Source organism: Martes martes (assembly GCF_963455335.1).
Source record: "Martes martes genome assembly, chromosome: 12".
Taxonomy (NCBI): domain Eukaryota; kingdom Metazoa; phylum Chordata; class Mammalia; order Carnivora; family Mustelidae; genus Martes; species Martes martes.
In genome coordinates, this window is record NC_137900.1 from 15,747,526 (window position 1) to 15,768,872 (window position 21,347).

The window sequence follows — 21,347 nt, forward strand, 5'->3', positions numbered from 1 at the left end:
CTTCGGCTCAGGTCATGATCTCAGGGTCCTGGGATCGAGCCCCACATCGGGCTCTCTGCTAGCAGGGAGCCTGCTTCCCCCTTCTCTCTGCCTGCCTCTCTGCCTACATGGGATCTCTCTCTCTCTCTGTGTCAAATAAATAAAATATTTTTAAAAATAAAATAAAATAAATTTTGGAGTAATTCTAATATTTGGGTCATCCTGGAATTGACATCTATTAATTGTCTTTGAAAACTGGTCACATTTTCCTGGTTTGCATGTTGACTATTGTCTTTCCCTTTAAAACCAGCCACATTTTTTAAAAATTCTTTCAATGTCAAGTATTTTGGATTGTGTCCTGAATATTACTTTGAGACTATGGGTCTTGTTAAAACCTTCTAGATGATATTGATTTTTTTTTTCTACTCAAACCTTAGTTTTGTACCATAAATAGTCTCTTCTTCCATGGGCATGGTTTTAAGGCCCAAGTTTTCAAACTCTTGGCTATATAGTTTTGGTCTGTCCCATGCATGCATCACTCAGACATTAGTAAGGGATTTGAGCATAGGTTTATATTTTATTTTAGTTCTCAAATTCTTTGCCACATGGCTCTCAATCTGGTCTATGCATATGTCCATCAAGAATGAGCTCGGGGGGCGCCTGGGTGGCTCAGTGGGTTAAAGCCTCTGCTTTCGGCTCAGGTCATGATCTCAGCGTCCTGGGATTGAGCCCCGCATCAGGCTCTCTGCTCAGCAGGGAGCCTGCTTCCTCCTCTCTCTCTGCCTGCCTCTCTGCCTACTTGTGTTCTCTGTCTGTCAAATAAATAAATAAAATCTCAAAAAGTAATAATAATAAAAAAAATTTAAAAATAAAAAAAAGAATGAGCTCGGGATGCCTGGGTGGCTCAGTCATTAAGTGTCTGGCTTTGGCTCAGGTCATGATCCCAGGTCCTGGGATCGAGCTCCATGTTGGGCTCCCTGCTCTACCAGAAGACTGCTTCCCACTCCCCCTACTTGCCTGCTTGCATTCCCTATCTCACTGTGTCTCTCTCTGTCAAATAAATAAATAAAATCTCAAGAATGAACCCGGGATTGGGGAGCCCAGGTAACTCAGTTGGAAACTACTTTAAAAAAAAAAAGAAAAAAGAAAAGAGCTCAGGACTAGTAACTAGTACCAGTTTATATAGAGAATTATAGGATCACTTACCCAGATTTCTCATCCCCAGAATTCTCGCACTCTTGCTCAAAGGAGCTCCCTTTCCAAGTCTTCTAGCCAAAAAGATGGGTTTCTCTCAGAGTTTAGGCGGTCCATGCTGGCCACTGCAGTTCTACTGGGTGGTCACTCTTGGTTCAAAGCTGGGAGAGTGAAAAACAAAACCATAAAACTTTACCCCATATGAGTTGCTTTGCTAAGTTGGACTTCCATTCTCTATCCAGTAATGTCTCCATTTAGTTTTCCGTGACCAAGAGTGTATTTTAGATGGGCTTTTAGTTGTAATTAGTGGGAGAGAGTTTGATCAGCTCTGAAAGTCCTAATATTTTTGAGGACTTTCCTGTGTCACTGAAACTCTTAATAACACCAACTTATGAGCGCATTATAGTCTAGCATGCGTATTTCAATTAGCCATCAATTCTCTCAAGCTATTTTTTATTTCTAATATTTTACTATTACAGTGACGTGTAAATTTGCATCTACCTTTCTGATTATTTAAGATATATTTTTAGATACAGAAAGAAAACTAGTTCAAAGATTATGATAAGGCTCTTAAGGCATATTACCAAGCTGCTTTTCAGAAAGGCTTTACTAAAAATAAAGTGTTATGTGCAACTTTTGCCAATTTATATAGAAAAATAGATTTTTGTTTAAAATTTGAGATCACAATTAAGCAGAAATGTTTATTTTTTATGCTCATGTATACTTTTTCTTTTGTAAACTATTTTTCTATGTCTATTACCCAGTTATTAGAATTATAGTTTTATTATAAATTTGTATGAGTTATAAATATATAAAGAAATTATATATGTATTTGCCTATTAGACCAAAAGAAAAACAGTAGAACAAACCAGAAACTAATAAAATTGTTTATTTATGGAGGAGTAAGGGGAACAGAGTAGGAAAAACAGAGGAATGAAAATGGGGGAGAAGAGTTAGGGTGAGTGACACATCTCTGATTATACATTTTTGTATCGTTCTGGCACACAGAATCATGTGAATGTTTTACAGACTTAAAAAAATATATGTGGGGAGTCAAAACTGATATAAAAACAGAAACAAATGAACCCAACTGTATTACAATAACATAACCACTCTGAAGAGAAGGATGGAAAAGAAAGAACCAAACTAACTTTAGAAAACAATGTTAATTGAATATCCAAAGGCTAAACACAAAAGAAGTATGTACAGATATTCTACTCCAATAGCAAGCCTGTTTGGAATAGTAGTATAGGTTAGCAGTTTCTAAACTGTGTTATGTGTATTTGAGGACTGAGGAAATAAAGGAAGGAAGGAAGGAAGGAAGGAAGGAAGGAAGGAAGGAAGGAAGGAAGGAAGGAAATGAGGTCTAATTTTCAAAGGAATTAAAAATAAGGGCATTTGTAATGAACACTGTGGTACTGGATTGGAAGTATTGGTATGAGCTCTTTTTTTAAGTATATATACAGATATAGATACAAGTATACTGATAGATGAAGAAATACATATAGTTGTATACACATATATCTTGTAGCTCTGTCAACTGAGAGGATCTTGAAGCAGTGATACTGAGTACAATGAGAAGATCTTGCACCCGGATCTTCATTTCTAAGTACCATTCTCAGTAAAAGAACCAGGGCTGTTTGGAGAAATGATTCCAAGACTAGAGTGGAGATATTACAAGAGAAATGTTTGTGCCAAAACATCTGCGTGAAAAGGTATGGAAGTCATAAAAATGATAGAGTCCATGTAAGTTTTCTAATGCTGCATAACAAATTACCACAAATTTAGCAGCTTAACACACACACACACACACACACACACACACACACACGTACACGTCAGTTTAGTCCAGGAGGTCAGAAGTCCCACTTGCCAGGCAAGAGTGCCAAAAAGATGAAATCAAGGTGCCAGCCAGGCTGTGTTCCTCTCTGAAGGCTCCAGGGAAGAATCCATTCCCATATTCATTCATGTTGGCTAAATTCACATCCTTGAGGTTGTAGGACTGAGGTCCCTGTTTCCTTGCTGGTTGGCTGCCAGGGCTCACTCTCAGCCTTGGAGGCTGTTCTCAGGTTGTCACATGGTTCCCTTCATCTTCAAAGTCAGAATTGCTTTTATATTGAATCCCTTTCACATTTTGCACCAACTTCTTCTGTCTCTGAGCTCCCCACCATATTTAAAGGAGTCATGTGATTAAGTCATACCCATACGGATCATTTCATCTTATGATCAACTGGCTTGGGACTTTAATGACATCTGCAGAATTTCTCACAGTAGTATCTTAATCAGTGTTTGATCAAATGACTGGATGATACACCGTGCTCTGGCAATCTTGGGGCCCATTTTAGAATTCTTTCTACCACAGGGTTGTATCAAAAAGACAAGATACAGCAACCAATAAATAGAAATTGCTAGAACACTGCCATTTATGTCTGTGGACTCCAGGTAATTGTTAAAATTCTTTAAAAGTAGTCTTAACATTTGCCTCAGTTTCAGGTATTGTCAGAGATCACTAATAGTCTATCTACCTATGTATCAGCAAGATGGCAAAAATGTGCATTTTCAAGTACTGTAAGGAAGAGATATATATACTTAGTGCCCACTATGGGTTCTGCATAACCATCACATCATTTCATCCCCAGTTTGTTCCTCTGAGGTGGTTATTAGTGTCCCCATTCTCTGAAGAGGATGCCAAGGTTCAAATTGTTCAGTGAAAATCACAGCATTGCACATGTGGCACAATTTTCATCCATTAACCTTGTAAATGCAAAAGTGCATTGCCAATGTTAACCAGTATTCACAATAAATAACATGTTAGAAAAAGAGGAAGGGCACAAGAACCAAACCAGAGGACCTCCCAAGTGGCTAGATCTGTTGCGATAATTTGTACAACAAAATAATGACGGCAACATGTTATAATTCATATAATAAAATATATGCCTGTTAATCTATACTGCTATAAATCACTAAGAAAAAATGGGGCTGAAAGGAAAGGTGATGCTTTACAGAATTCCAATTAATAGATGTAGGACGGATAATGGAAATAGCAAGTTACCATTTGACATATGCCAGAGCAATAAATATTTCATGTAAGAATCAATGTATCCTAAAATTCATGGACAGAATATGATGAGAAATGGGATATCTACATAGTCTCAAAGTGTCTTCCAGAGGATAATTATTATGTAGGAGAAAATATTAACTTTATAACAGAGAAACCTGGCCAACATCATGTTAACCAAGTAATCAATTTATAGTCATCAGTGACAAGACAAGTTGATATCCAGTGCCTTCTGGGGTGATGCATTGAGGATACACCACTTCTACGGAGTTCTCACCAAAATTGTGTAATTCTGAGAAACATCAGACAAACCAAAATCCAGGGCTACCCTATGAAATAACTGATCAGTACTCTGCAAAAAGTACTAAGGTCATGAAAGGTAAATTCTGAGGAACTGATTTAAAGGAGATTGAAGAGATACTACAGCTAAAAAATAAATTGTGACCCTGGATTGAATCTTGGGCCAGAAAAAGGATGTTAGTGAGATGGTGGTAAAATCTGAAAAGTCTAGTATTTGTATATTTTTTGACATATTCCTTAAGACTTGCCTGAAGTCACTCTTTCCATGTCCTCATAACAGCATTATAGAAATACATGAACATTAATTTTCTCATTTCCATAACTGTACTGTGCTAATGGAAGATGCTATATTAGGGAATCTGGTGAAGTGTATACAACTTTAAAAAAATTCTTTTAAGTTTCCATCTTAATTTATCCACCAAATAATTTTGCTGAATTATCTTGAGGTTTACTTACTATTTTTTCTAAAAGGATGGAATTATATCAAATCACTATCTCTGTGTATATATATATATATACACACACACACAAACATGTATGTATACATCTTTACATATTCATATTCTACATATTAAAATTTAAATGTTTACATTAAACTATACACACATCTATATAAAAATGTTCAGCCTTCAACATACTGATAGCAAATATTTTCCCTGAATCTTTACCTTACAGTTTTGTATGCTATTTGACACATAATGCTCAAAAAATTGAGTTTTGTTTTGTTTTTTCAAGTAAGTTTTAATACTGATGGTGGGGCTTGAACTCACAACCCTGAGATCAAGAGTTGCATAGCTCTACCAACTGAGCCAGCCAGGAACCCAACTGAGCTACTCTTTCAGTCTCCTATTCACTCACCTGCAATGTAGCATCCTATGAAATTTAATGACCACCTCCTATAGTTCAATAGGTAGATAGGTAGATATATCTTAGTTTTTACATTATCGTTTCCAGTGTTTTACTATTTCCAATGTTTTATTATTTGATCTCTGTGACACATCTTTTGTATACACATCTTTGGTAAAATGCCTAGCTTTGTGATATGTTCCTAGAAAATGGTTGCCATTACCTTCCCATCAATAGAGAAGAATACTCATTAATTTGCTCATGCAATTTTTATTGACTATCTACTATGTGACAGGCACTGTTCTAGTCAGTAGGAAGAGCACTGAACAAAAACGGACCCTTTCCTACCCTCAGGTCAAACAGAAGGGGGAAGAAGGTTTACTGTTTTTTCGTTCCACAGCAATTTAACTGCTTCCCCCACTTGCTTGCCATCCTTGATATTTCAATTCCAATTCTTATCCTGAAATTTCTAGTGGCAACTTAAAGTGTAAGTATAACTACAAAAAGCACGTTTATTCTATTTTTTTTAACCTACAATAAGGTTATTATGAGAATTAAACAAGATGCAGGTAAAGTACTTGGTACACTGCTTAACAATCAACATAGCCTCTCTGAGGTAGATACTATTTATTGTTTCTCATATTACAGTTAAGGAACCTGGGGCTCAAAGATGAAAAATAACTTGCTTAATGTTACACAGGTAGAAAGTGGCAGTACAAACCTTTGAATCATGTCTGACACCAAAGCCTTAATTCTTAACCACAGTACATGTCTTCTGTTCTAGAATATTCTCATTAATGTCAACCCATACTTAATTCCTACAGGTATATACACAACATTGTCCCCCTCCCCCCCCCCCACTGGCATTTATCACCCTTTCTCAATTTTGGATCTACTGTCATTAACAACAAAAAAGTATACGGGGACAAGTTACTCAATTACAAATCCAACACTCTAGACGTAGTACAAAAGTTAATTAACTTAATCATTGATATTCAACTCAAACACAAACTGCTTACTTTATTTTTTTAACAGTAACACAATAACTCACTTGTAACAAAGCCACTGAAAGAACAAAATAAAAACAAAGCTAATTAAGAGGAGTTGCTTCATCTCAAATGAGTTATCTCCTTTAAACAGGAAAAACTACCATTAGTCTAGTGGTTCTCAAAGTTGTCCACGCATTAGGACTGGGGAAAAGGAGGACTGGTGTTTTAAAAAATAGCTATACCTAAGGCCCATCTCAATTAAATGGGAATCTCTCCAGTGGGGCTCAGGAAAGGATTTCTGAAGTGTTTTCTGTGTTGAGAACAAGTCTCAAGTAATAAGCAATAAAAACCATGCCCTCAAAACAATTCAAAATCAAGAAATTAAAAAATACAACTAAATTTCTTTCTTCTTACCTAGGAAAAGGGCGGGGGGCAACACCTATTTGCTCCTCATTGTTCTTTAACCATTTATGATTCCCCAAAGGAGAGTTAAACAAGTATCAAACACTGGAAGCTATGCAAACATGCTGCCCAAATGGAAATTTTCACTACTTTACATTTAGAAAGTTCTTTTAAAACTATACCACCTTTAAGAATCCCCCACATTTTAAGTTTGCATAGATGTTTAAGTTGGCTATCTGTTCAACTAAGAAGAGGCAATACAATGTACTAGAAAGCATTTTATTAATAATAGTTATTATAAAACAATATTCATTTCATGTACCACAAATTAACTTTTTGGTACAGAGAAGAGGAATTATTTCTGTTCTCCACTTACTTTGAAAACTGTCAGAATTCCTTTTTACAAGATCAGTATGTTCAAATTTCAAGTCTAAACATAAATTTTTCTTTAAGAGTACATATATAAAATACTTCCCCTGTAACTGTACTATACCCTTAACAGACCCCCTTGGGAGTTTCAGTAGTGACTGTAGGTATTTATTTTTCAAACAACTTTTCCTCATTTCTCAGGTTTGGGAATGGTATCACATCAAGTATGGAAAATAACTTTTCTCCTTAAGAATACGTGAATTCGTTTAAGAGATGTCTCCTCAAATTCAGAAAAACCTGTTCTTCAACTCCTTCTGTCAGGACTCCATGTCAATCTCAACCACTTCATTCTTGCCTGGAAGTGTTGCTTCTGGCAGGTTATCTTCAATTACATCTTCGATGTCTGCCAGATCAATAGGTGGTAAAGGATTCCTCCAATACTGGAAGGAGTTATACTGCCAAAATTCTTCATTGAGCTTTAGGAAAAAAAGAAAGATGAAAGTATATCAACAGTTTATAGAAAGTTACTTTTTTTTTTTTTTAGGCAAAAAATTTTCTTGTTTTAAAAGCAAACTCACTTGAGATTTTGTGGTCTTTTATTTTGCATCGTCAACAAAGACACCTTTAAATTCTGCCTAATCAAAGTGCTTCATGGACTCAGTCAAATCTGTGCATTTTCATATTCATGGATTTGTGAAAATATTTTGTTAGTAGTTTATTTTAAAAGCATTTCTTCCAAGAGCTTCTCTTCTTGATAATTTTCTTCTATTTTTCAACCAAGGAAAACATTGGAAAATGGGTCTGGTTTTTTTTTTTAATTTTTGTTTTTAAACCTTTCAGTGAGGAAAACAATTTATTTAAGAAATACACACATACCTTAAAACTTATTTTTGGTCTTTCCCCTGAGGTTCGGTATTTAATTTAAGGGGCTGACTTCATATAAGATAAAGTATTTTGACACCTTGCCAAAAAACTTTTAGGTTATAAACATGCTAAATAGCAAGAAAATCTTAAACTGATTATTTTATTAAAGATATAAGATTTGGTACACAGCAAGACTTTCAAATCAGTATACTAACACTGAAAAATGCAAGTGAGTACAGGCCCTTTTAAAATTCAACAGCTTCCTCTGAATGGCTATAATATCGTTTCAAGTTATTATGAAGTGAAGCTGATGTCCCAATGAAATTCAAAACTGGCAAAGAATTTCAAAAGCAACCCCAAAATACTTTGTGCAAGGAAGCAGCACTGGAATTATATACAGGATTCCAAGGTCACCAGTTTGAACGTTAACACCCTACCCAGATGAATATGTATATACCTATACTACTCAGTTGTGTTTTCACTTTAGGCTCATACTTGCTGACACACCACCATCCAACAGAAATAATGAAAGCCACGTATATAATTTTAAAAAGTAAAAAAGAGATGGAATTATTCTTAACAATATTTTATTTGACCTGATATATGCAAAATATTATCATTTCAACAAGCAGTCAATATTTTTAAAAATTAATGAGATATTTTACATTATTTTTGTCATACTAAGTTTTCACAATCTGGCAAATATTTTACACTTTCAGCACTATTCAGACTGGCCACATTTCAATGCTCAATAGCCACACGTCGCCAGTCACTTTACTAAACTGCACAAGCCTATTAGGAAATCTCAGTAGGAAGTACACTGAGTGCCTTAGACACTAAGGCTTAGAGAATTAAGAGTGTCTTTGGAATTTCTTTATAATGGGATAAAAAAAATGTAATAATCCAAATGATGCCCCCCTCCAAAATTAATTTTGATAGGCAAACAGGGTTAAAAACAAGGGTCAAGATCTCCAACTTTGGGGAAAAATCTACTGTTCAAATTACCTACTTTAAACATGAGCCCAGAAAAGATCATTTAATGACATCAGTGTAACCTAGTAGCTAAGAGCACAAACTTTGCCACCAGATAGACCTGGGTTTGTGTGATAACTCCACCACCCACTAACTCTGACCTTGATCTAAGTCTGTTTCCTCACTGGTAAAACGCAGGGCTCTTTTAAAAAAATAGTAATAATAATAATTTATTTATTTATTTATATTTATGGATGTGATTTATATTTATGGATGGGGGGATGCAGGAGAAGGGGAGAGAGAATCTAAAGCAGGCTTCATGCCCAGCACAGAACCCAATTTGGGCCTTGATCTTACAACCCTGAGCCAAAATCAAGAGTCTGATGCTTAACCAACTGAGCCACCTAGTGCCCCCCCCAAGACTCTTTGAAATTCAGGATTAGTACTGTAATTGCTCAATACTGCTAGATATTATATCCCAAGAAACCTATGAATCATTCATTATTTTCTTCTTAGGAATAGAAAAAAAAAAAAAAACACATTTCTGCTTACTTTCCATTAAAAATAGCTAAGCTAACAGGGCCAGCACAGAGTAATGAATCTGCATAAAGTGACACCATCATGAGAAAACATAAATATTTAATTAAGTAATACCTGGTTTTAGTTCAGTTCTCTGGTTAAAAACACCAAAACAAAACAAAAACAGAAAAAAGCCAACAACAACAAAAAACCATCTGAGACAACTCAAAAAATATTCTGAGGTTCTAGGACAGAAAAAAGGTATCATTACTCTGCCTCAACTGAATCCTCAATTAGAAAGACATACTTGAGAAACTTTTCCGAAATGAGATCCCAAGGGTGAGGGTAGGGACTATTCTGAGTGCCAGGAACCAGGGAGAGACATTTACTGCATGAATTGAAAAGCCTTTTTAGCTTCTCCATGTTTTCATCATACCCTGTATCTTGTTAATTCACTGTAAATCTCTTAAAACCAAAAACCTCCATCTTTGGAGGCAGGAAAGAAGGGAGCTGGAGAAAATATGTTCCTCTCTTAAATTTGCAGAAGACAAGAAGTTCATGAACAAAACCAACAAAAGGAAGAAACGTAAGGATTCCTGGACTTTTGCCAAAAGAAAAGAGGAGGGACTGTCTTCGTGAAGAAGGTATGCCTATGGCCAAGCTTAGTCCTTGCCATGGGCCTACAGTGACTAGGAAGCAGAGATCTGCCAAATGCAGTCACTGCTGTGAAAGATATTGGTGTGTCTGAAAGATTGTAAGGTGTTTTTGCCAGCCCACTAAAAAAATTCTCCTTCCTTGCCTACCTACAATTTCCATATTTTCCTCTTATCAATCTGTGGCATACTGCAGTCAGTATGTTCTGGTAGAAAAGACAAGCCTATTTATGGGTGGGGTACCAAAATGGTCTGAAGAGGAAAAGTTTTCAAAGTGCACAGTAGTTATCTCCATATCAAATAGGTCTGGATGACTATGATTCTGTTTTTTTTTTTTTAAGGTTTGCCATTAGCAACATACAAATATAACTATAAATTCTAATTATTCTGTTTTCAAAACATAAGGGCTATCATTTGGTTTTAAGTAAGCAGATTTTGAACATCTAAAAGCAATCCGAAGTCTTAAAAAACCCCTCATGTTTTCTAAATTCCAAGACAACTGGGGGTGGAAATGTTTACAATTTAGAATTTCATCCAGAAATGCTCATCGTTTACTGTCCAAAGGCAATTTCTCACAACCACAGAAAAAGCTCTTTCCTATCAAATTCTCATTTTATTGGGTTTTTCACCAAGAAGTCCTGCCAAAGGAACCTTAATTCACTTTTAGTCTAGCAAGGCAAATTCTCATTTTATTGGGTTTTTCACCAAGAAGTCCTGCCAAAGGAACCTTAATTCACTTTTAGTCTAGCAAGGCATTTGGTAAATTCTCCGTAATATACTTAAAACAATGGAAAAATGTGAGCTGGATCCCACGATGTAATGCTTGAAGAGTTTGGTGAACTGAGCCCTACATTTGGTCTTTCTATTGCCAAAGCTTCTGGTAAGTCAACCCAGAACTGCCAAAAACCAGCTTTAATTCCTAAGTCTTGACCAAACCTGTCCAACAAATATTACTAATGCCAGCCACAAACATACTTTAAAATTTTTCTAGTGGCCACACTAAAAAAGGTACAACAGGTAAATTTTCATCCATTTTACTCAACCCAGTATCTCCAAGTTCTTCCAATGGGTAATCAATATAAAAATTTTTGAGATCTTTGAAATCTAGAGTGTATTTTACACTTAAAGGACACCTCCCTTTGGACTAGTCACATTTCAAGTTTTCAGTTGTCCCACACAGTTAGCGGAGGCCATATTGAAGAGCGCAGATCTAGACAAATCAGATCTTAGGTGCAGAGATGGGGCAGGCCCGCTTCCCCAAAACATAGTGACTCTTACACTCTTATATATGATCCCAGTATATACGCTTTACTTTAGGATCGAAATTAATTTTCAACAATAATCCTTTTTCACAGGATCCGATCTAACACTGTGAGTTATTAAAATGCCTTTTCCTAAACAGGGGGGCGGGGGGGGTCCTTCCTCTCTACCAAACTGCTTACCATGCCTACAGGCCGTCCAACTGATGGCCACCACATTGGTCACTCTCCTTAGAAAGAAATCTATCACGAATTGTAGAAGAAATCACCGTTAAGCCAAGGAAGGTGCGCTGCACCTTTCTCCGTTCGTCGTTGAGCAGACCTATCGCGGTTCCCGGTTAAGTCTCCAGAAAGCTCGAGTCTGTCGTGACCCACACTCCCGCTTTCCTCTTATACAGGACAGGCACGGCCGGTGCAAGCCCACGTCTACCTCAGCCCCTCATTTACCCAGGTGCTTTCGGGTGCTTTACCTCATGCTTGGCAGGTTTAGGGGAGAGTCCCCAAAGCTGCCAAGCATGAGGTCAAGGGCTCTGGGGCCCTTCCTGTGCAGCCCGGGAGTCCGAGTCCTTCCTGCAGCAGGGACCCCGGCTTTTCGCCTTCTGGGACTTCTTGAAGAACACGACTCAAGAAGTGTTCCCTCCCGGGGCGCGCAGGGGCTGCGTTAAGGGTGACCCCCGTCCCCTCAAGCCGCCCGCCCTCTGGAAAGGTCAGCCAGCCCCCGGCCCCTACCTGGCGCGGTGCTGCCCCCCAGTCTCCCTGCCGGGGCTCTGTGCGCCCCGCCCCGTCGTCGCCACCGCCCCTCGGGGGCCGGGCGCCCCGGGGCTCCTCCCCTGGCCCGCGGGGCCGCACCGGAGGCTGCTGCAGCGGCGGCTCGCCCGTCTCCAGGCCTCGGCCCTCACGCTGCACGCCGCCCGGAACGCTGCTGTCCCGGCCGTCGCGACGCTTGCTGGGCGAAGCTGAAGGCTCAGTCATAGCCCCCGCGTCGATTTTGCGCTTTCGGGGCAGCTCCGGGACGCCGACGGGCTGCCCGGGATGGGAGGCCCCCGGCGGCGGGATCCAGAGCGGCGGCGGGGGCGGCGGCGGCTCCTCGGGAAAGTCGCAGAGCAGAAGCCGCTTCCAAGGCACGTGGAACGTCAGCGGCTCGGCCGCACGCCGCTTGGCCATGGGCCCCGGAGCCTCGGGCGGAGCCCGCCAGGCGCGGGAGGCCGAGCGCGGATAACTCTGCCCGCGGAGGGCGAGGGCGGGGCGCGCGAGGGCGGGCGAGGACCAGCCCGGGACGAGGGGGCGCGGGGCAGGTGGGGCGGGCGGAGGGGGCGGGGTGGCTGGGCCCGGCGCAGCCCCGCGCGCTGCCCTCCCTGCACTCGAAGTACTGCCGGACGTTGGGGAGCTACCGCGAAGCGGCGGAGATTCGAACCTGCGCACAAGTGTGCGCGCGCGTACTCGCGCCGACCAGGCGGAGCCGCTGGTTGGTGGAGACTGGCGGGGCGCGCTTCCGAACGCCCCCGCGGCCGGAAGTGCGCGCCCCGGGGGGAGGCGGGAAGGCGGCTGCCGCTTTATTAAAGGCCCAGTGGCATGGTTCCCCCGAGGGCGTGACCTTGTTTCCCCAAGGGCGGGGAGGGGCTATGCAAATCCCGAGCTTGGGGAAGCCGAGTAGGTTTAAGACCTTCAGGATGCATTTGTTAATAGTCCTTTGGAGTCAGTGGCCTCAGGGACGCTTTCAGGAGGTTGAAATCACCTCCAGGAGGTACAGACTCTCAGCAAACTAGTGTTGAGAGGCACTGGCGCCACATTAAATGATCCTTTCAGGCGGACTGCTCTGCAGGGGTGGGGACTGAGGGAAGCCGCTAAAGCCAACACGCAAAACCCAAGGAAAACAAAATCCAGCCAAGGGTATGTTTTGCAGTGACTGTCGTGGATTGGCACCACATTCTTCGAAGATCTTTTTGAATAAAAATTCACTGATGAAGTTGCAGAGGACATGTGCAACTCATCCAAAATAGCTCATCCCGGAGCCAAGCCTTTTCTTTTCCCATTGAAACCTAAACTTGTTTGGCTCTTAAATTACGTGGGAAGCACACAGAGTTCTTCTTACTCGGTGGGATGATCTGAAGTGAGATCCCAAGACCTTCCTTACAGCTGAATTTGTTGTCAAGCGAAGTGAGGGGGGTGAGAGCCGTGAATTTACTATAGCTTGTATTTTGATGGTTGGTAAAGATAGAACCAAGTAAACAAAAATGAGGAAGAGAGCTACATGATCTTGCAGAGATAGTGCAAGGAAGATAACTATTCCAACTGGTATATTATTACCAGGTATTACTGGTACATTACCAGGTATTACTGGTATATTAACCTATATTATTTACCCCATGCCAAGGTTGTGAGAACATAGGCAACAACTTACTTAATAGGCACAGAAATATAATCTGCTCAATCTTTCCATTTCTTCTTCTTTGAAATTGATAACCTATCAATCTCAAAGAGCAGATCACACAGATCAGATATGAAAGACCTTTTATTTGAAAGGTTTTGAGGGTGTCCTTCCCCAAAATGATAAAAGTCGGGGTTAGCCAATAGAGAGGTCCACTCCTCTGTGGTCCTCACCACGGACTCTGTTTTTCTAAACTGTGAAATACATCATATGTATAAAACACAAAGGAATGATAGTAAGATGCCCAGCACCTAGTTTTATATATAGAATATTACTTGGGCCAGAACATGACAAGGTCCTTATGTACTTCTCCTACAGGTGCCTTTCTCCCTTTCCTCCACTCTAGGTAATTGCTGTTTTGAATTTTGAATTAACCATCCCTTTGCGTTACTTTGTAATTTTCTCATTTGTGTTTGTGCTCCTAAATAACATTTTTGGTGTTGCTGGGTTTGTTTGTTTTTTAACACTTCATGGAGCCCTAATTGACATAAAATAAAATGCATGTATTTAAAGTGTGTACTTTGCTGAATTTTGACATATGTGTATTCCTATGAAACCGTAGCCACAATTAAGAAAATACACATTTCCATCACCCCCAGAAGTCCATTTGCCCTTTTGTGATTCCTTTCTCCTCCCCTGGTTCCTTCCAGGGGAATTTAACCACTGCTTTACTTTCTGTCATTATAGATTAATTTGCATTTTCTAGAGTTTTATGTAAATGGAATCACGGTGTATAGTGTTCTTATTTGGCTTCTTCAGCACAATTATTTTGAGATTCATTCATGTTATCACATATTCATTCCTTTTTATTACTCAGTACTTCTGAGAGTGGCTGTATCCCAATTTGTTTCTCCATTCACCTGTTAATGGACATGTAGGTTGCTTCCAGTTTGGGACTATACAGATCAAGCTGCTGAGAACATTTGTGTGTAAGGCTTCTTATGGACATAAGATTTCTTTTCTCTTGGGTACATACCTAGGAGTAGAATGGCTGGACCATGTGGTAGGTGTCCTTAACTTTCTAGCAAATTGCCAATTGTGGTTATACCATTTTACTTTCCCATCAGCAGTGTATGAGAGCTCCATTTCCTACACATGCTCTCCAACAATTGGTATGGTCAGACTCTATTTTTAGTCCTCATGTATCTTATTATGATTTTAATTTACATTTCCCTAATGACTAATGATGTTGACTAATGATAGTTTATTTGCTATCTGTATCTCTTTTTTTTTTTTTAAACAATTTATTTGTGAGAGAAGGTGAGAGAGAGAGAGATCATGAGAAGGGAGAAGGGTAGAAGGAGAAGCAGACTCCCTACTGAGCAGGGAGCCTGATGTGGGACTCTATCCCAGGACCCTGGGGTCATGACCCGAGCTAAAGGCAGGTGCTTAACCGACTGAGCCACCTGGGCTCAGTCTGTATCTCTTCTTTGTAAAATGTTCAAATCTTTTGTCTACTTAAAATATTGAGTTCTTTCTTTCCTATTTTCCTTATTTTATATTTTTGTGCATGTAATTTTCATTCACTTATGTTGACTATGATATTCCATCATATGAACCTACTCTATTGATAAACATTTGAGGGTTGTTTTTTTGTTTTGTTTTGTTTTTTTCAGATTTTTTTCAGATTTTTGCATCATGTGCAGTGAGCATACTTGTTGATTTTTTTTTAATTGAAGTCTAATTGACGTGATATATCCTATTTTCAGGTATACATTATAGTGATTTGATATTTTTACATAATGAAATGATTCCCATGATAAGTATGGTTACCATCTGTCACCAAAGTCATTACAAAATTATTGACTATTCCCTGTGCTGTACATTGCATTTCCTGATTCCTAGTTTGACCTATAGATTATTTGTGTTAACTTTGCAAGTATCAGAGGTTTTCCTAGATATTTTTCTTCTTGATTGCTAGTTTAATTCCTTTCTCATTTAATTCATTATCTGCGTGATTTTCATCCTTTTAAACTTATTGAGATTTATTTTATGATCCAGCCTGCGAATTATCGTGGTATATGTAACGTGTTCTTGGAAAGAACATAATATCCTGCATGTATTTGGCGTAGTATTTTATCAATGTCACTTAGGTCAAGGTGGTTGGTAGTGTTTCTCAGATATTATATGTCTTTATAGATTTGGGGTTTCTTGTTTGGAGGGGGATTTTTTTAATCTAAATGTTCCATGAATTGCTAAGAAATAGGTGTTAAAATATCCAATTAGGACAGTAGATTTTTCTGTTTTTCTTTTTAGTTCTCAGATTTCGTCTGTGTATTTTGAAGCTCCATTATTAGGCACAAATATATTATGTGTGAGATATATTAACCCTTTGTTCTTATGAAATATCCCTTTTTATCTCTGGTAATGCTCTTAAATTTTGAAGTCGTCTTTGATAGCAGTTCCAGCCCTCTTGTGCTTACCATTTATTTGCACAGTACATCTTTTTTTTTTTTTTCCATCCATTTACTTTCAGTTTATCTGTCTCCTTATATTTAATGTTTCTCTTGGAAACAACATATATAGATGGATTTTGCTTTTCTGACATTACGACAGTTTCTGTATTTTATTTTTTTAAAAGATTTTATTTATTTATTTGACAGAGAGAGAGATCACAAGTAGGCAGAGAGGCAGGCAAAGAGAGAGAGAAGCAGGCTCCCTGCCGAGCAGAGAGCCCGATGTGGGGCTCGATCCCAGGACCCTGAGATCATGACCTGAGCCGAAGGCAGAGGCTTAACCCACTGAGCCACCCAGGCACCCCCGTTTCTGTATTTTAATTGGAATGTTTAGTGCTTTAACAGTTGATAGAAATTATTGAGATGACTGGATGTAGGTCTAGTCTTCTACTATTTATTTTCTGTCTGTTCCTTTTCTTTTTTGACTCCGTACCCCCTTTCCAGACCTCCTTTGGATTAATTCAGAATTGCTTTGAATTTAATTTTAATTTAATCCATTAAATTAAATACCTGTTTGTATGAAATTTTCAGTGATTGCTCCAAGGATTGCAATATACATCTTTAACTTTCCACAGCTGACTTCAAGTTAACACTGTTCCGCTTCATGTAAAGCAGAAATCCTGCAGCCCTTCACTCCCACCCTCCCCCCGTCCGGGTGCACTTTTATATTGACCCAACGGGATTTTCTTCCTGTCCTATAATTTTGTCTAAGCAACTCTCTGATTTCTTTTCCCAGCACTTCTTATGGATAATGACTCAGAACTCATCATTACTAATAGAAAAGCAACAAAGAAGGAAACTTTTCATGTCTTCCTGGTAAAGAAGGGATGCGCACTCACTAACGTTCTGCTTATCTTGAAATGTGCCTGTTTCAGACTGATTAAAGCTCTACAGCAGTTTAGGGTGGGGAATGGTTTAAAAACTTTTTTTTAGCAACTATGTACTTGCCAGACGTTTTCCATATCTCATGTAATCCTCGGAACTCCATGGCAGGTATTACTGCTTAATAGATAAGCCTCACCCCAGAGCATGAGACCCTTGCCAACTTCTCAATGAATCCAGCCCTGACGACCCTATTTAAAATTTCAACTCACTCAGTGCTGCCCAGGACTCTTGAGATTCATGTTGCCTGATTTATTTATTTGTTTGCCTATAGCACATATCACTTTCCAATCTATTACATGACTCACTTACTTATTATTCTTACTGTGCCCTTCTCTAGGAAGTAAGCTCCTTGAGGGTAGGGTTCTTCATTTTTTTTTTTCTTCACTTGGGATATACTCGAGCACCTAGAACAGTGCCTGGCATGTATCGGGTGCTCGGTACCTATTTGTTGAATGAATGACTGTTCGTCATTTTCGTTCGGATGTTTCACAAGCATCTCCTAGTCCAATCTTGTGTCCCCCCATGTATCCCATCATTTATCCAACCAGGTACTCATATCAGAAGTATAACTGTCCCCCTTCACAACCTCGTCCTCCCTCACTATTTGGAAAATAGCATTTGCTCTGGACCAGGGAAAATTCTAGAGTTACCACAGCAAACAAAACAAAAATCCGTTTCATGACTCCCCAAGTGAAGCTTATATTGAGGGAGATAGACAGGAAACAAGTACATCTGTCAGGTGCTGAAGAAGAACAGAGCAGAGGAAGGATGGGTGAGGTTACCTTAGGTGGTCAAGAAGGGTTTTTCTCAGATAAGGAGACTTTTGAATAGGGACCTGAAGAAAATCAGGGGTGAGTTGAGCATTTATGGTGACTGATTGTAGGCGGAGGTAATGAGTGCAAATGTGCTAAAGAAAGAACACATCTGGCTTGAGCTTGGGACAGCAGAAAAGCCAGTGTGGCCTTTTTTCCCATAGTGTTTTTGCTAGTTTCTATTGCTGTGATTTGAAGCTCACAAACCTTTTCTTTTCTCACGCCTTTTCTGCTGTTAATCTCATAGGCTGTATTTTTCATCCCAGACAATGTGCTTACTATCTCCAGAAGTTCAGTGTAAGTCTTCTGTGCATCTCTGTATAGCCTTCTGAACACACGGAACAGTTACACTCATGTTTTAATGTCCTCGCCTGACTCTAACATCTTTATCGGTTCTGGGTTGGTTTCCATTGATTAATCTCTAAGGGTGTTTTGTTCTGTCGCATACATGGCAATTTTTTATTGGATACCAGGTATTACAGGTTTACCTTGTTGGTCCTTCTTGCTCTGTCCTTAGGAAGTTACTTCACGCACATGCCTTCATCAGTACTCTGTAGATCAGTGTTCGGAGGTGGGAGGGGGCTCTGCTCTGGTCTCCAGAGTGCTCTCTGTGGGTAATTCCCTCCTCTCAGGTACTCTGTCCTGCAAACTCTAGCTGCCTTGGTTTCCCCAGACAGTCAACATCACATCACATCACATCCTCAGTTCAGGCACACTGCCAGGCTTAGCCCAGGTTTCCCCCTCCTAAGACTATATCCGGAGACTCAAAGCAGTGAGTAGGGCTCACCATGTTTCCTGTCTCTCACTGATCACTGTCCTCTGTTGGCAGTTGTTTTATATATTGTATCCGGGTTTTTGGTTGTTTTAGGCGAGAGGGTATGGTCCATTATTCCATCTTGACTCAAAGCAGGAAATGCCTTTTACTTTGACTTCAAGGTTACATTGTTGTATAACTTTTAACTTTGAGATATGCCTGCTTCCTTGTTTGTTGTAGGAAATCGTATTAATTCATTACATATGAGTATATTATATGCTACGTATTAATATATATAATATACAAAAGGAAATTCATCAACCTTGTAATGTTCAGACCACTGACTATATGACATACCTGATCTTATTCTATAAGAACTCAACCAGTATAAAGAAAATTGTGTAAATTTCCTTACAGACTGGTAAAATACCAGTTTTCCTCTTTGTACTAATTAAGGTACAAGGAAATGGTGATTGTAGCAGAAACACTTGAAATATATAATCCAGATTCTTGATTGTACCTGGACGTGTATTTGATAGGTTCTTTTCTTCTTTTAGGTCTCAGCTCAAATAATCATTTCTTTAGGAAAGTCTTCTCTTAAGTCAGCATTTCCCTACTGCTCAGAGTACCCTGTACCTGTCCCTTATGACGGTGACCTCAGTTCTTACAATTAGCTAATTACTTGTTGTCGGTTGTTGTTTTGTAATTACTTGTTTGACATCTTTCCTCTGCTGTGTAAGCTCTGGTGGGAAAAGAAGTAACTTCTGATCTTTGATCAAGCCTTATTCCTGACACAATGCAGATTCTTGCTTGGAAGACAGAGACTGTCTCCTGGAACAAAGGGTAGGTTTATTTACCATCTAGCATAGTATCTTCTCCTAGGGCAAAGTCAGTCACACTTACTGCTTCCCCATCGTGAGAGAGTAAGATTTCCAAAGCTCAAGATTCTTCTGTAATACAACCCAATGCTTGTGCCAAGTGTCACCTAGCACTATCTTGTGTCATTCTGTGAGATTTGGGTCTCAGGGTACTGGGCAAAATTAATACTTGGGCTAATGCTATTGCTGTGAGTTATAAATTCTCCTTTGACTTTGATGTAGGAGTTTTGTGTCACAAGTGGCTGTTTTATAAGCTAAGAAATCTGCAGAAATTTTTCCATTTTGGCAGTTGTGGATTAGCAACTCAGTTTGGAATAGTTGGGAGTCTCTTACACAAAGGATGTTTGCACTTCTCTAAGATTTTTTTTTTCATGGCCTTCCATTGCTCAAGACAAAGACTTGGGGTAAAGCAGGCGACTGGAAGGGACAGACAGTGTTTCTTTTTAGGGAGCAGTGGAAGCAAACCCCCTCTGCCTTAAGGAGGGGTAGGAAAACCTCTTATCCCCAGGACAATGGTAAAGATCCTTAGAGGAAAAATAAAAGCAAAAATCAGGACATTCTTGCTCAAAACCAACTATAAATACATGGGGAAGAGGATGGGAATGTTGAGAAAAACCCACTTATGAGGCCCAGGTGACAGAGGCTGCCTAAGACTGGGGCTACACTAAGACAACAAGAATTCCCATTTTCCCTACCATGAACCTAGCACAGACTCACAAGGAATGGTAGTCTACCCCTGGGGTGGAGGTAGGAGCACGTAGCAAAAATTCCCTGTGGCACAGGCATGCAGACACAGCTGAATGCTGGAGAGGGTACAACAACACTGGGAAAAACCGTCTGGCATCCTGTCCTCTACTCTAAGCACAAGGTAAAAACAAGTTACTGCCAGCAGAGGTTGAAGCCAGTGATGCACTGCTTGCTGATAAAATGCAAACCCAGCTCACCTTCTTGCAAGATTGACTCAGCCTACCATATCAGCCTATCAGGCACATATTTATACCTGGGCATAAATACTGTTTATCTCAGTTTGTTTTTTGTTATTTTTCTACACAACAGATCAAATTCAATACCGGAAGACTCAGGAAAAAAGCAACAGGAGAAAACAAACAAAACATGAAAAAATGAAGCAATTAATAGAACTAGTCTCAGAGCTGAGCAGGATATTGGGGTTATCAGTCTTTATCAATCAAACTCCTGTAACATATTAAAGGATATGGTGGAAATGGTGAACAACATGCATTGATGCACAGGGAATGTCAGCAGAGAATTAGATATTATAAATTACTTATATAATTTATATAATTATAAGGTTAAGTGGAAATGCTTGAAATAAAAAGCACAACATAAAAATTCTTAACAGGCTCATTATTAGAATGGACACAGATGAGGAAAGATTCAAGGAACATGAATATAAGGAAACATAAACAGGAAACATAAAGAAGAAAATAAAAAGTAAAAACTAAAAAAAAAATAAAAAAAACAAACACCTGAACAGAGCATCCAGGAATTGTGGGACAAGAACAAGCCATTTAATGGACATGCAATAGAAGTCCCAGAAAAAGGGAGTAGGGCAGAAGGAATAATTGAAGAGATAAGATTTTTCAGAAATAGTAACATCAACCACACAGATAAAACAAACAGGGTAAATTTAAAAAGCAAACCAAAACACACACGCATAGACAATCCAACTGCTGAAAACTGTAGCAGCCAGTTTAAAGAGAAACCCACTC

General features: G+C 39.4%; 1 protein-coding gene across 1 annotated transcript; it reads right to left on the bottom strand.

The window, feature by feature from the left end:
* Nucleotides 1-6,373: 6,373 nt before the first annotated feature.
* On the bottom strand, nt 6,374-12,698 carry LOC308353644 (uncharacterized protein C9orf40). The gene is made up of 2 exons (XM_080820605.1): nt 12,134-12,698; nt 6,374-7,613 (listed from the first exon to the last, which is right to left on the bottom strand). The coding sequence occupies exons 1-2, from the start codon at nt 12,566-12,568 to the stop codon at nt 7,455-7,457; spliced, it is 594 nt and encodes a 197-aa protein (XP_080676731.1). The 5' UTR covers nt 12,569-12,698; the 3' UTR covers nt 6,374-7,454.
* Between the last annotated feature and the right edge of the window lie 8,649 nt (nt 12,699-21,347).

What these genes read in the sequence shown, in the direction of transcription:
- LOC308353644 (XM_080820605.1), bottom strand. Translation starts at nt 12,568, where the DNA reads ATGGCCAAGCGGCGTGCGGCCGAGCCGCTGACGTTCCACGTGCCTTGG. An exon ending in GGGGGGCAGCACCGCGCCAG is followed by an intron (nt 7,614 to 12,133) that starts GTAGGGGCCGGG and finishes TTTTTCCTAAAG; the next exon opens with CTCAATGAAGAATTTTGGCA.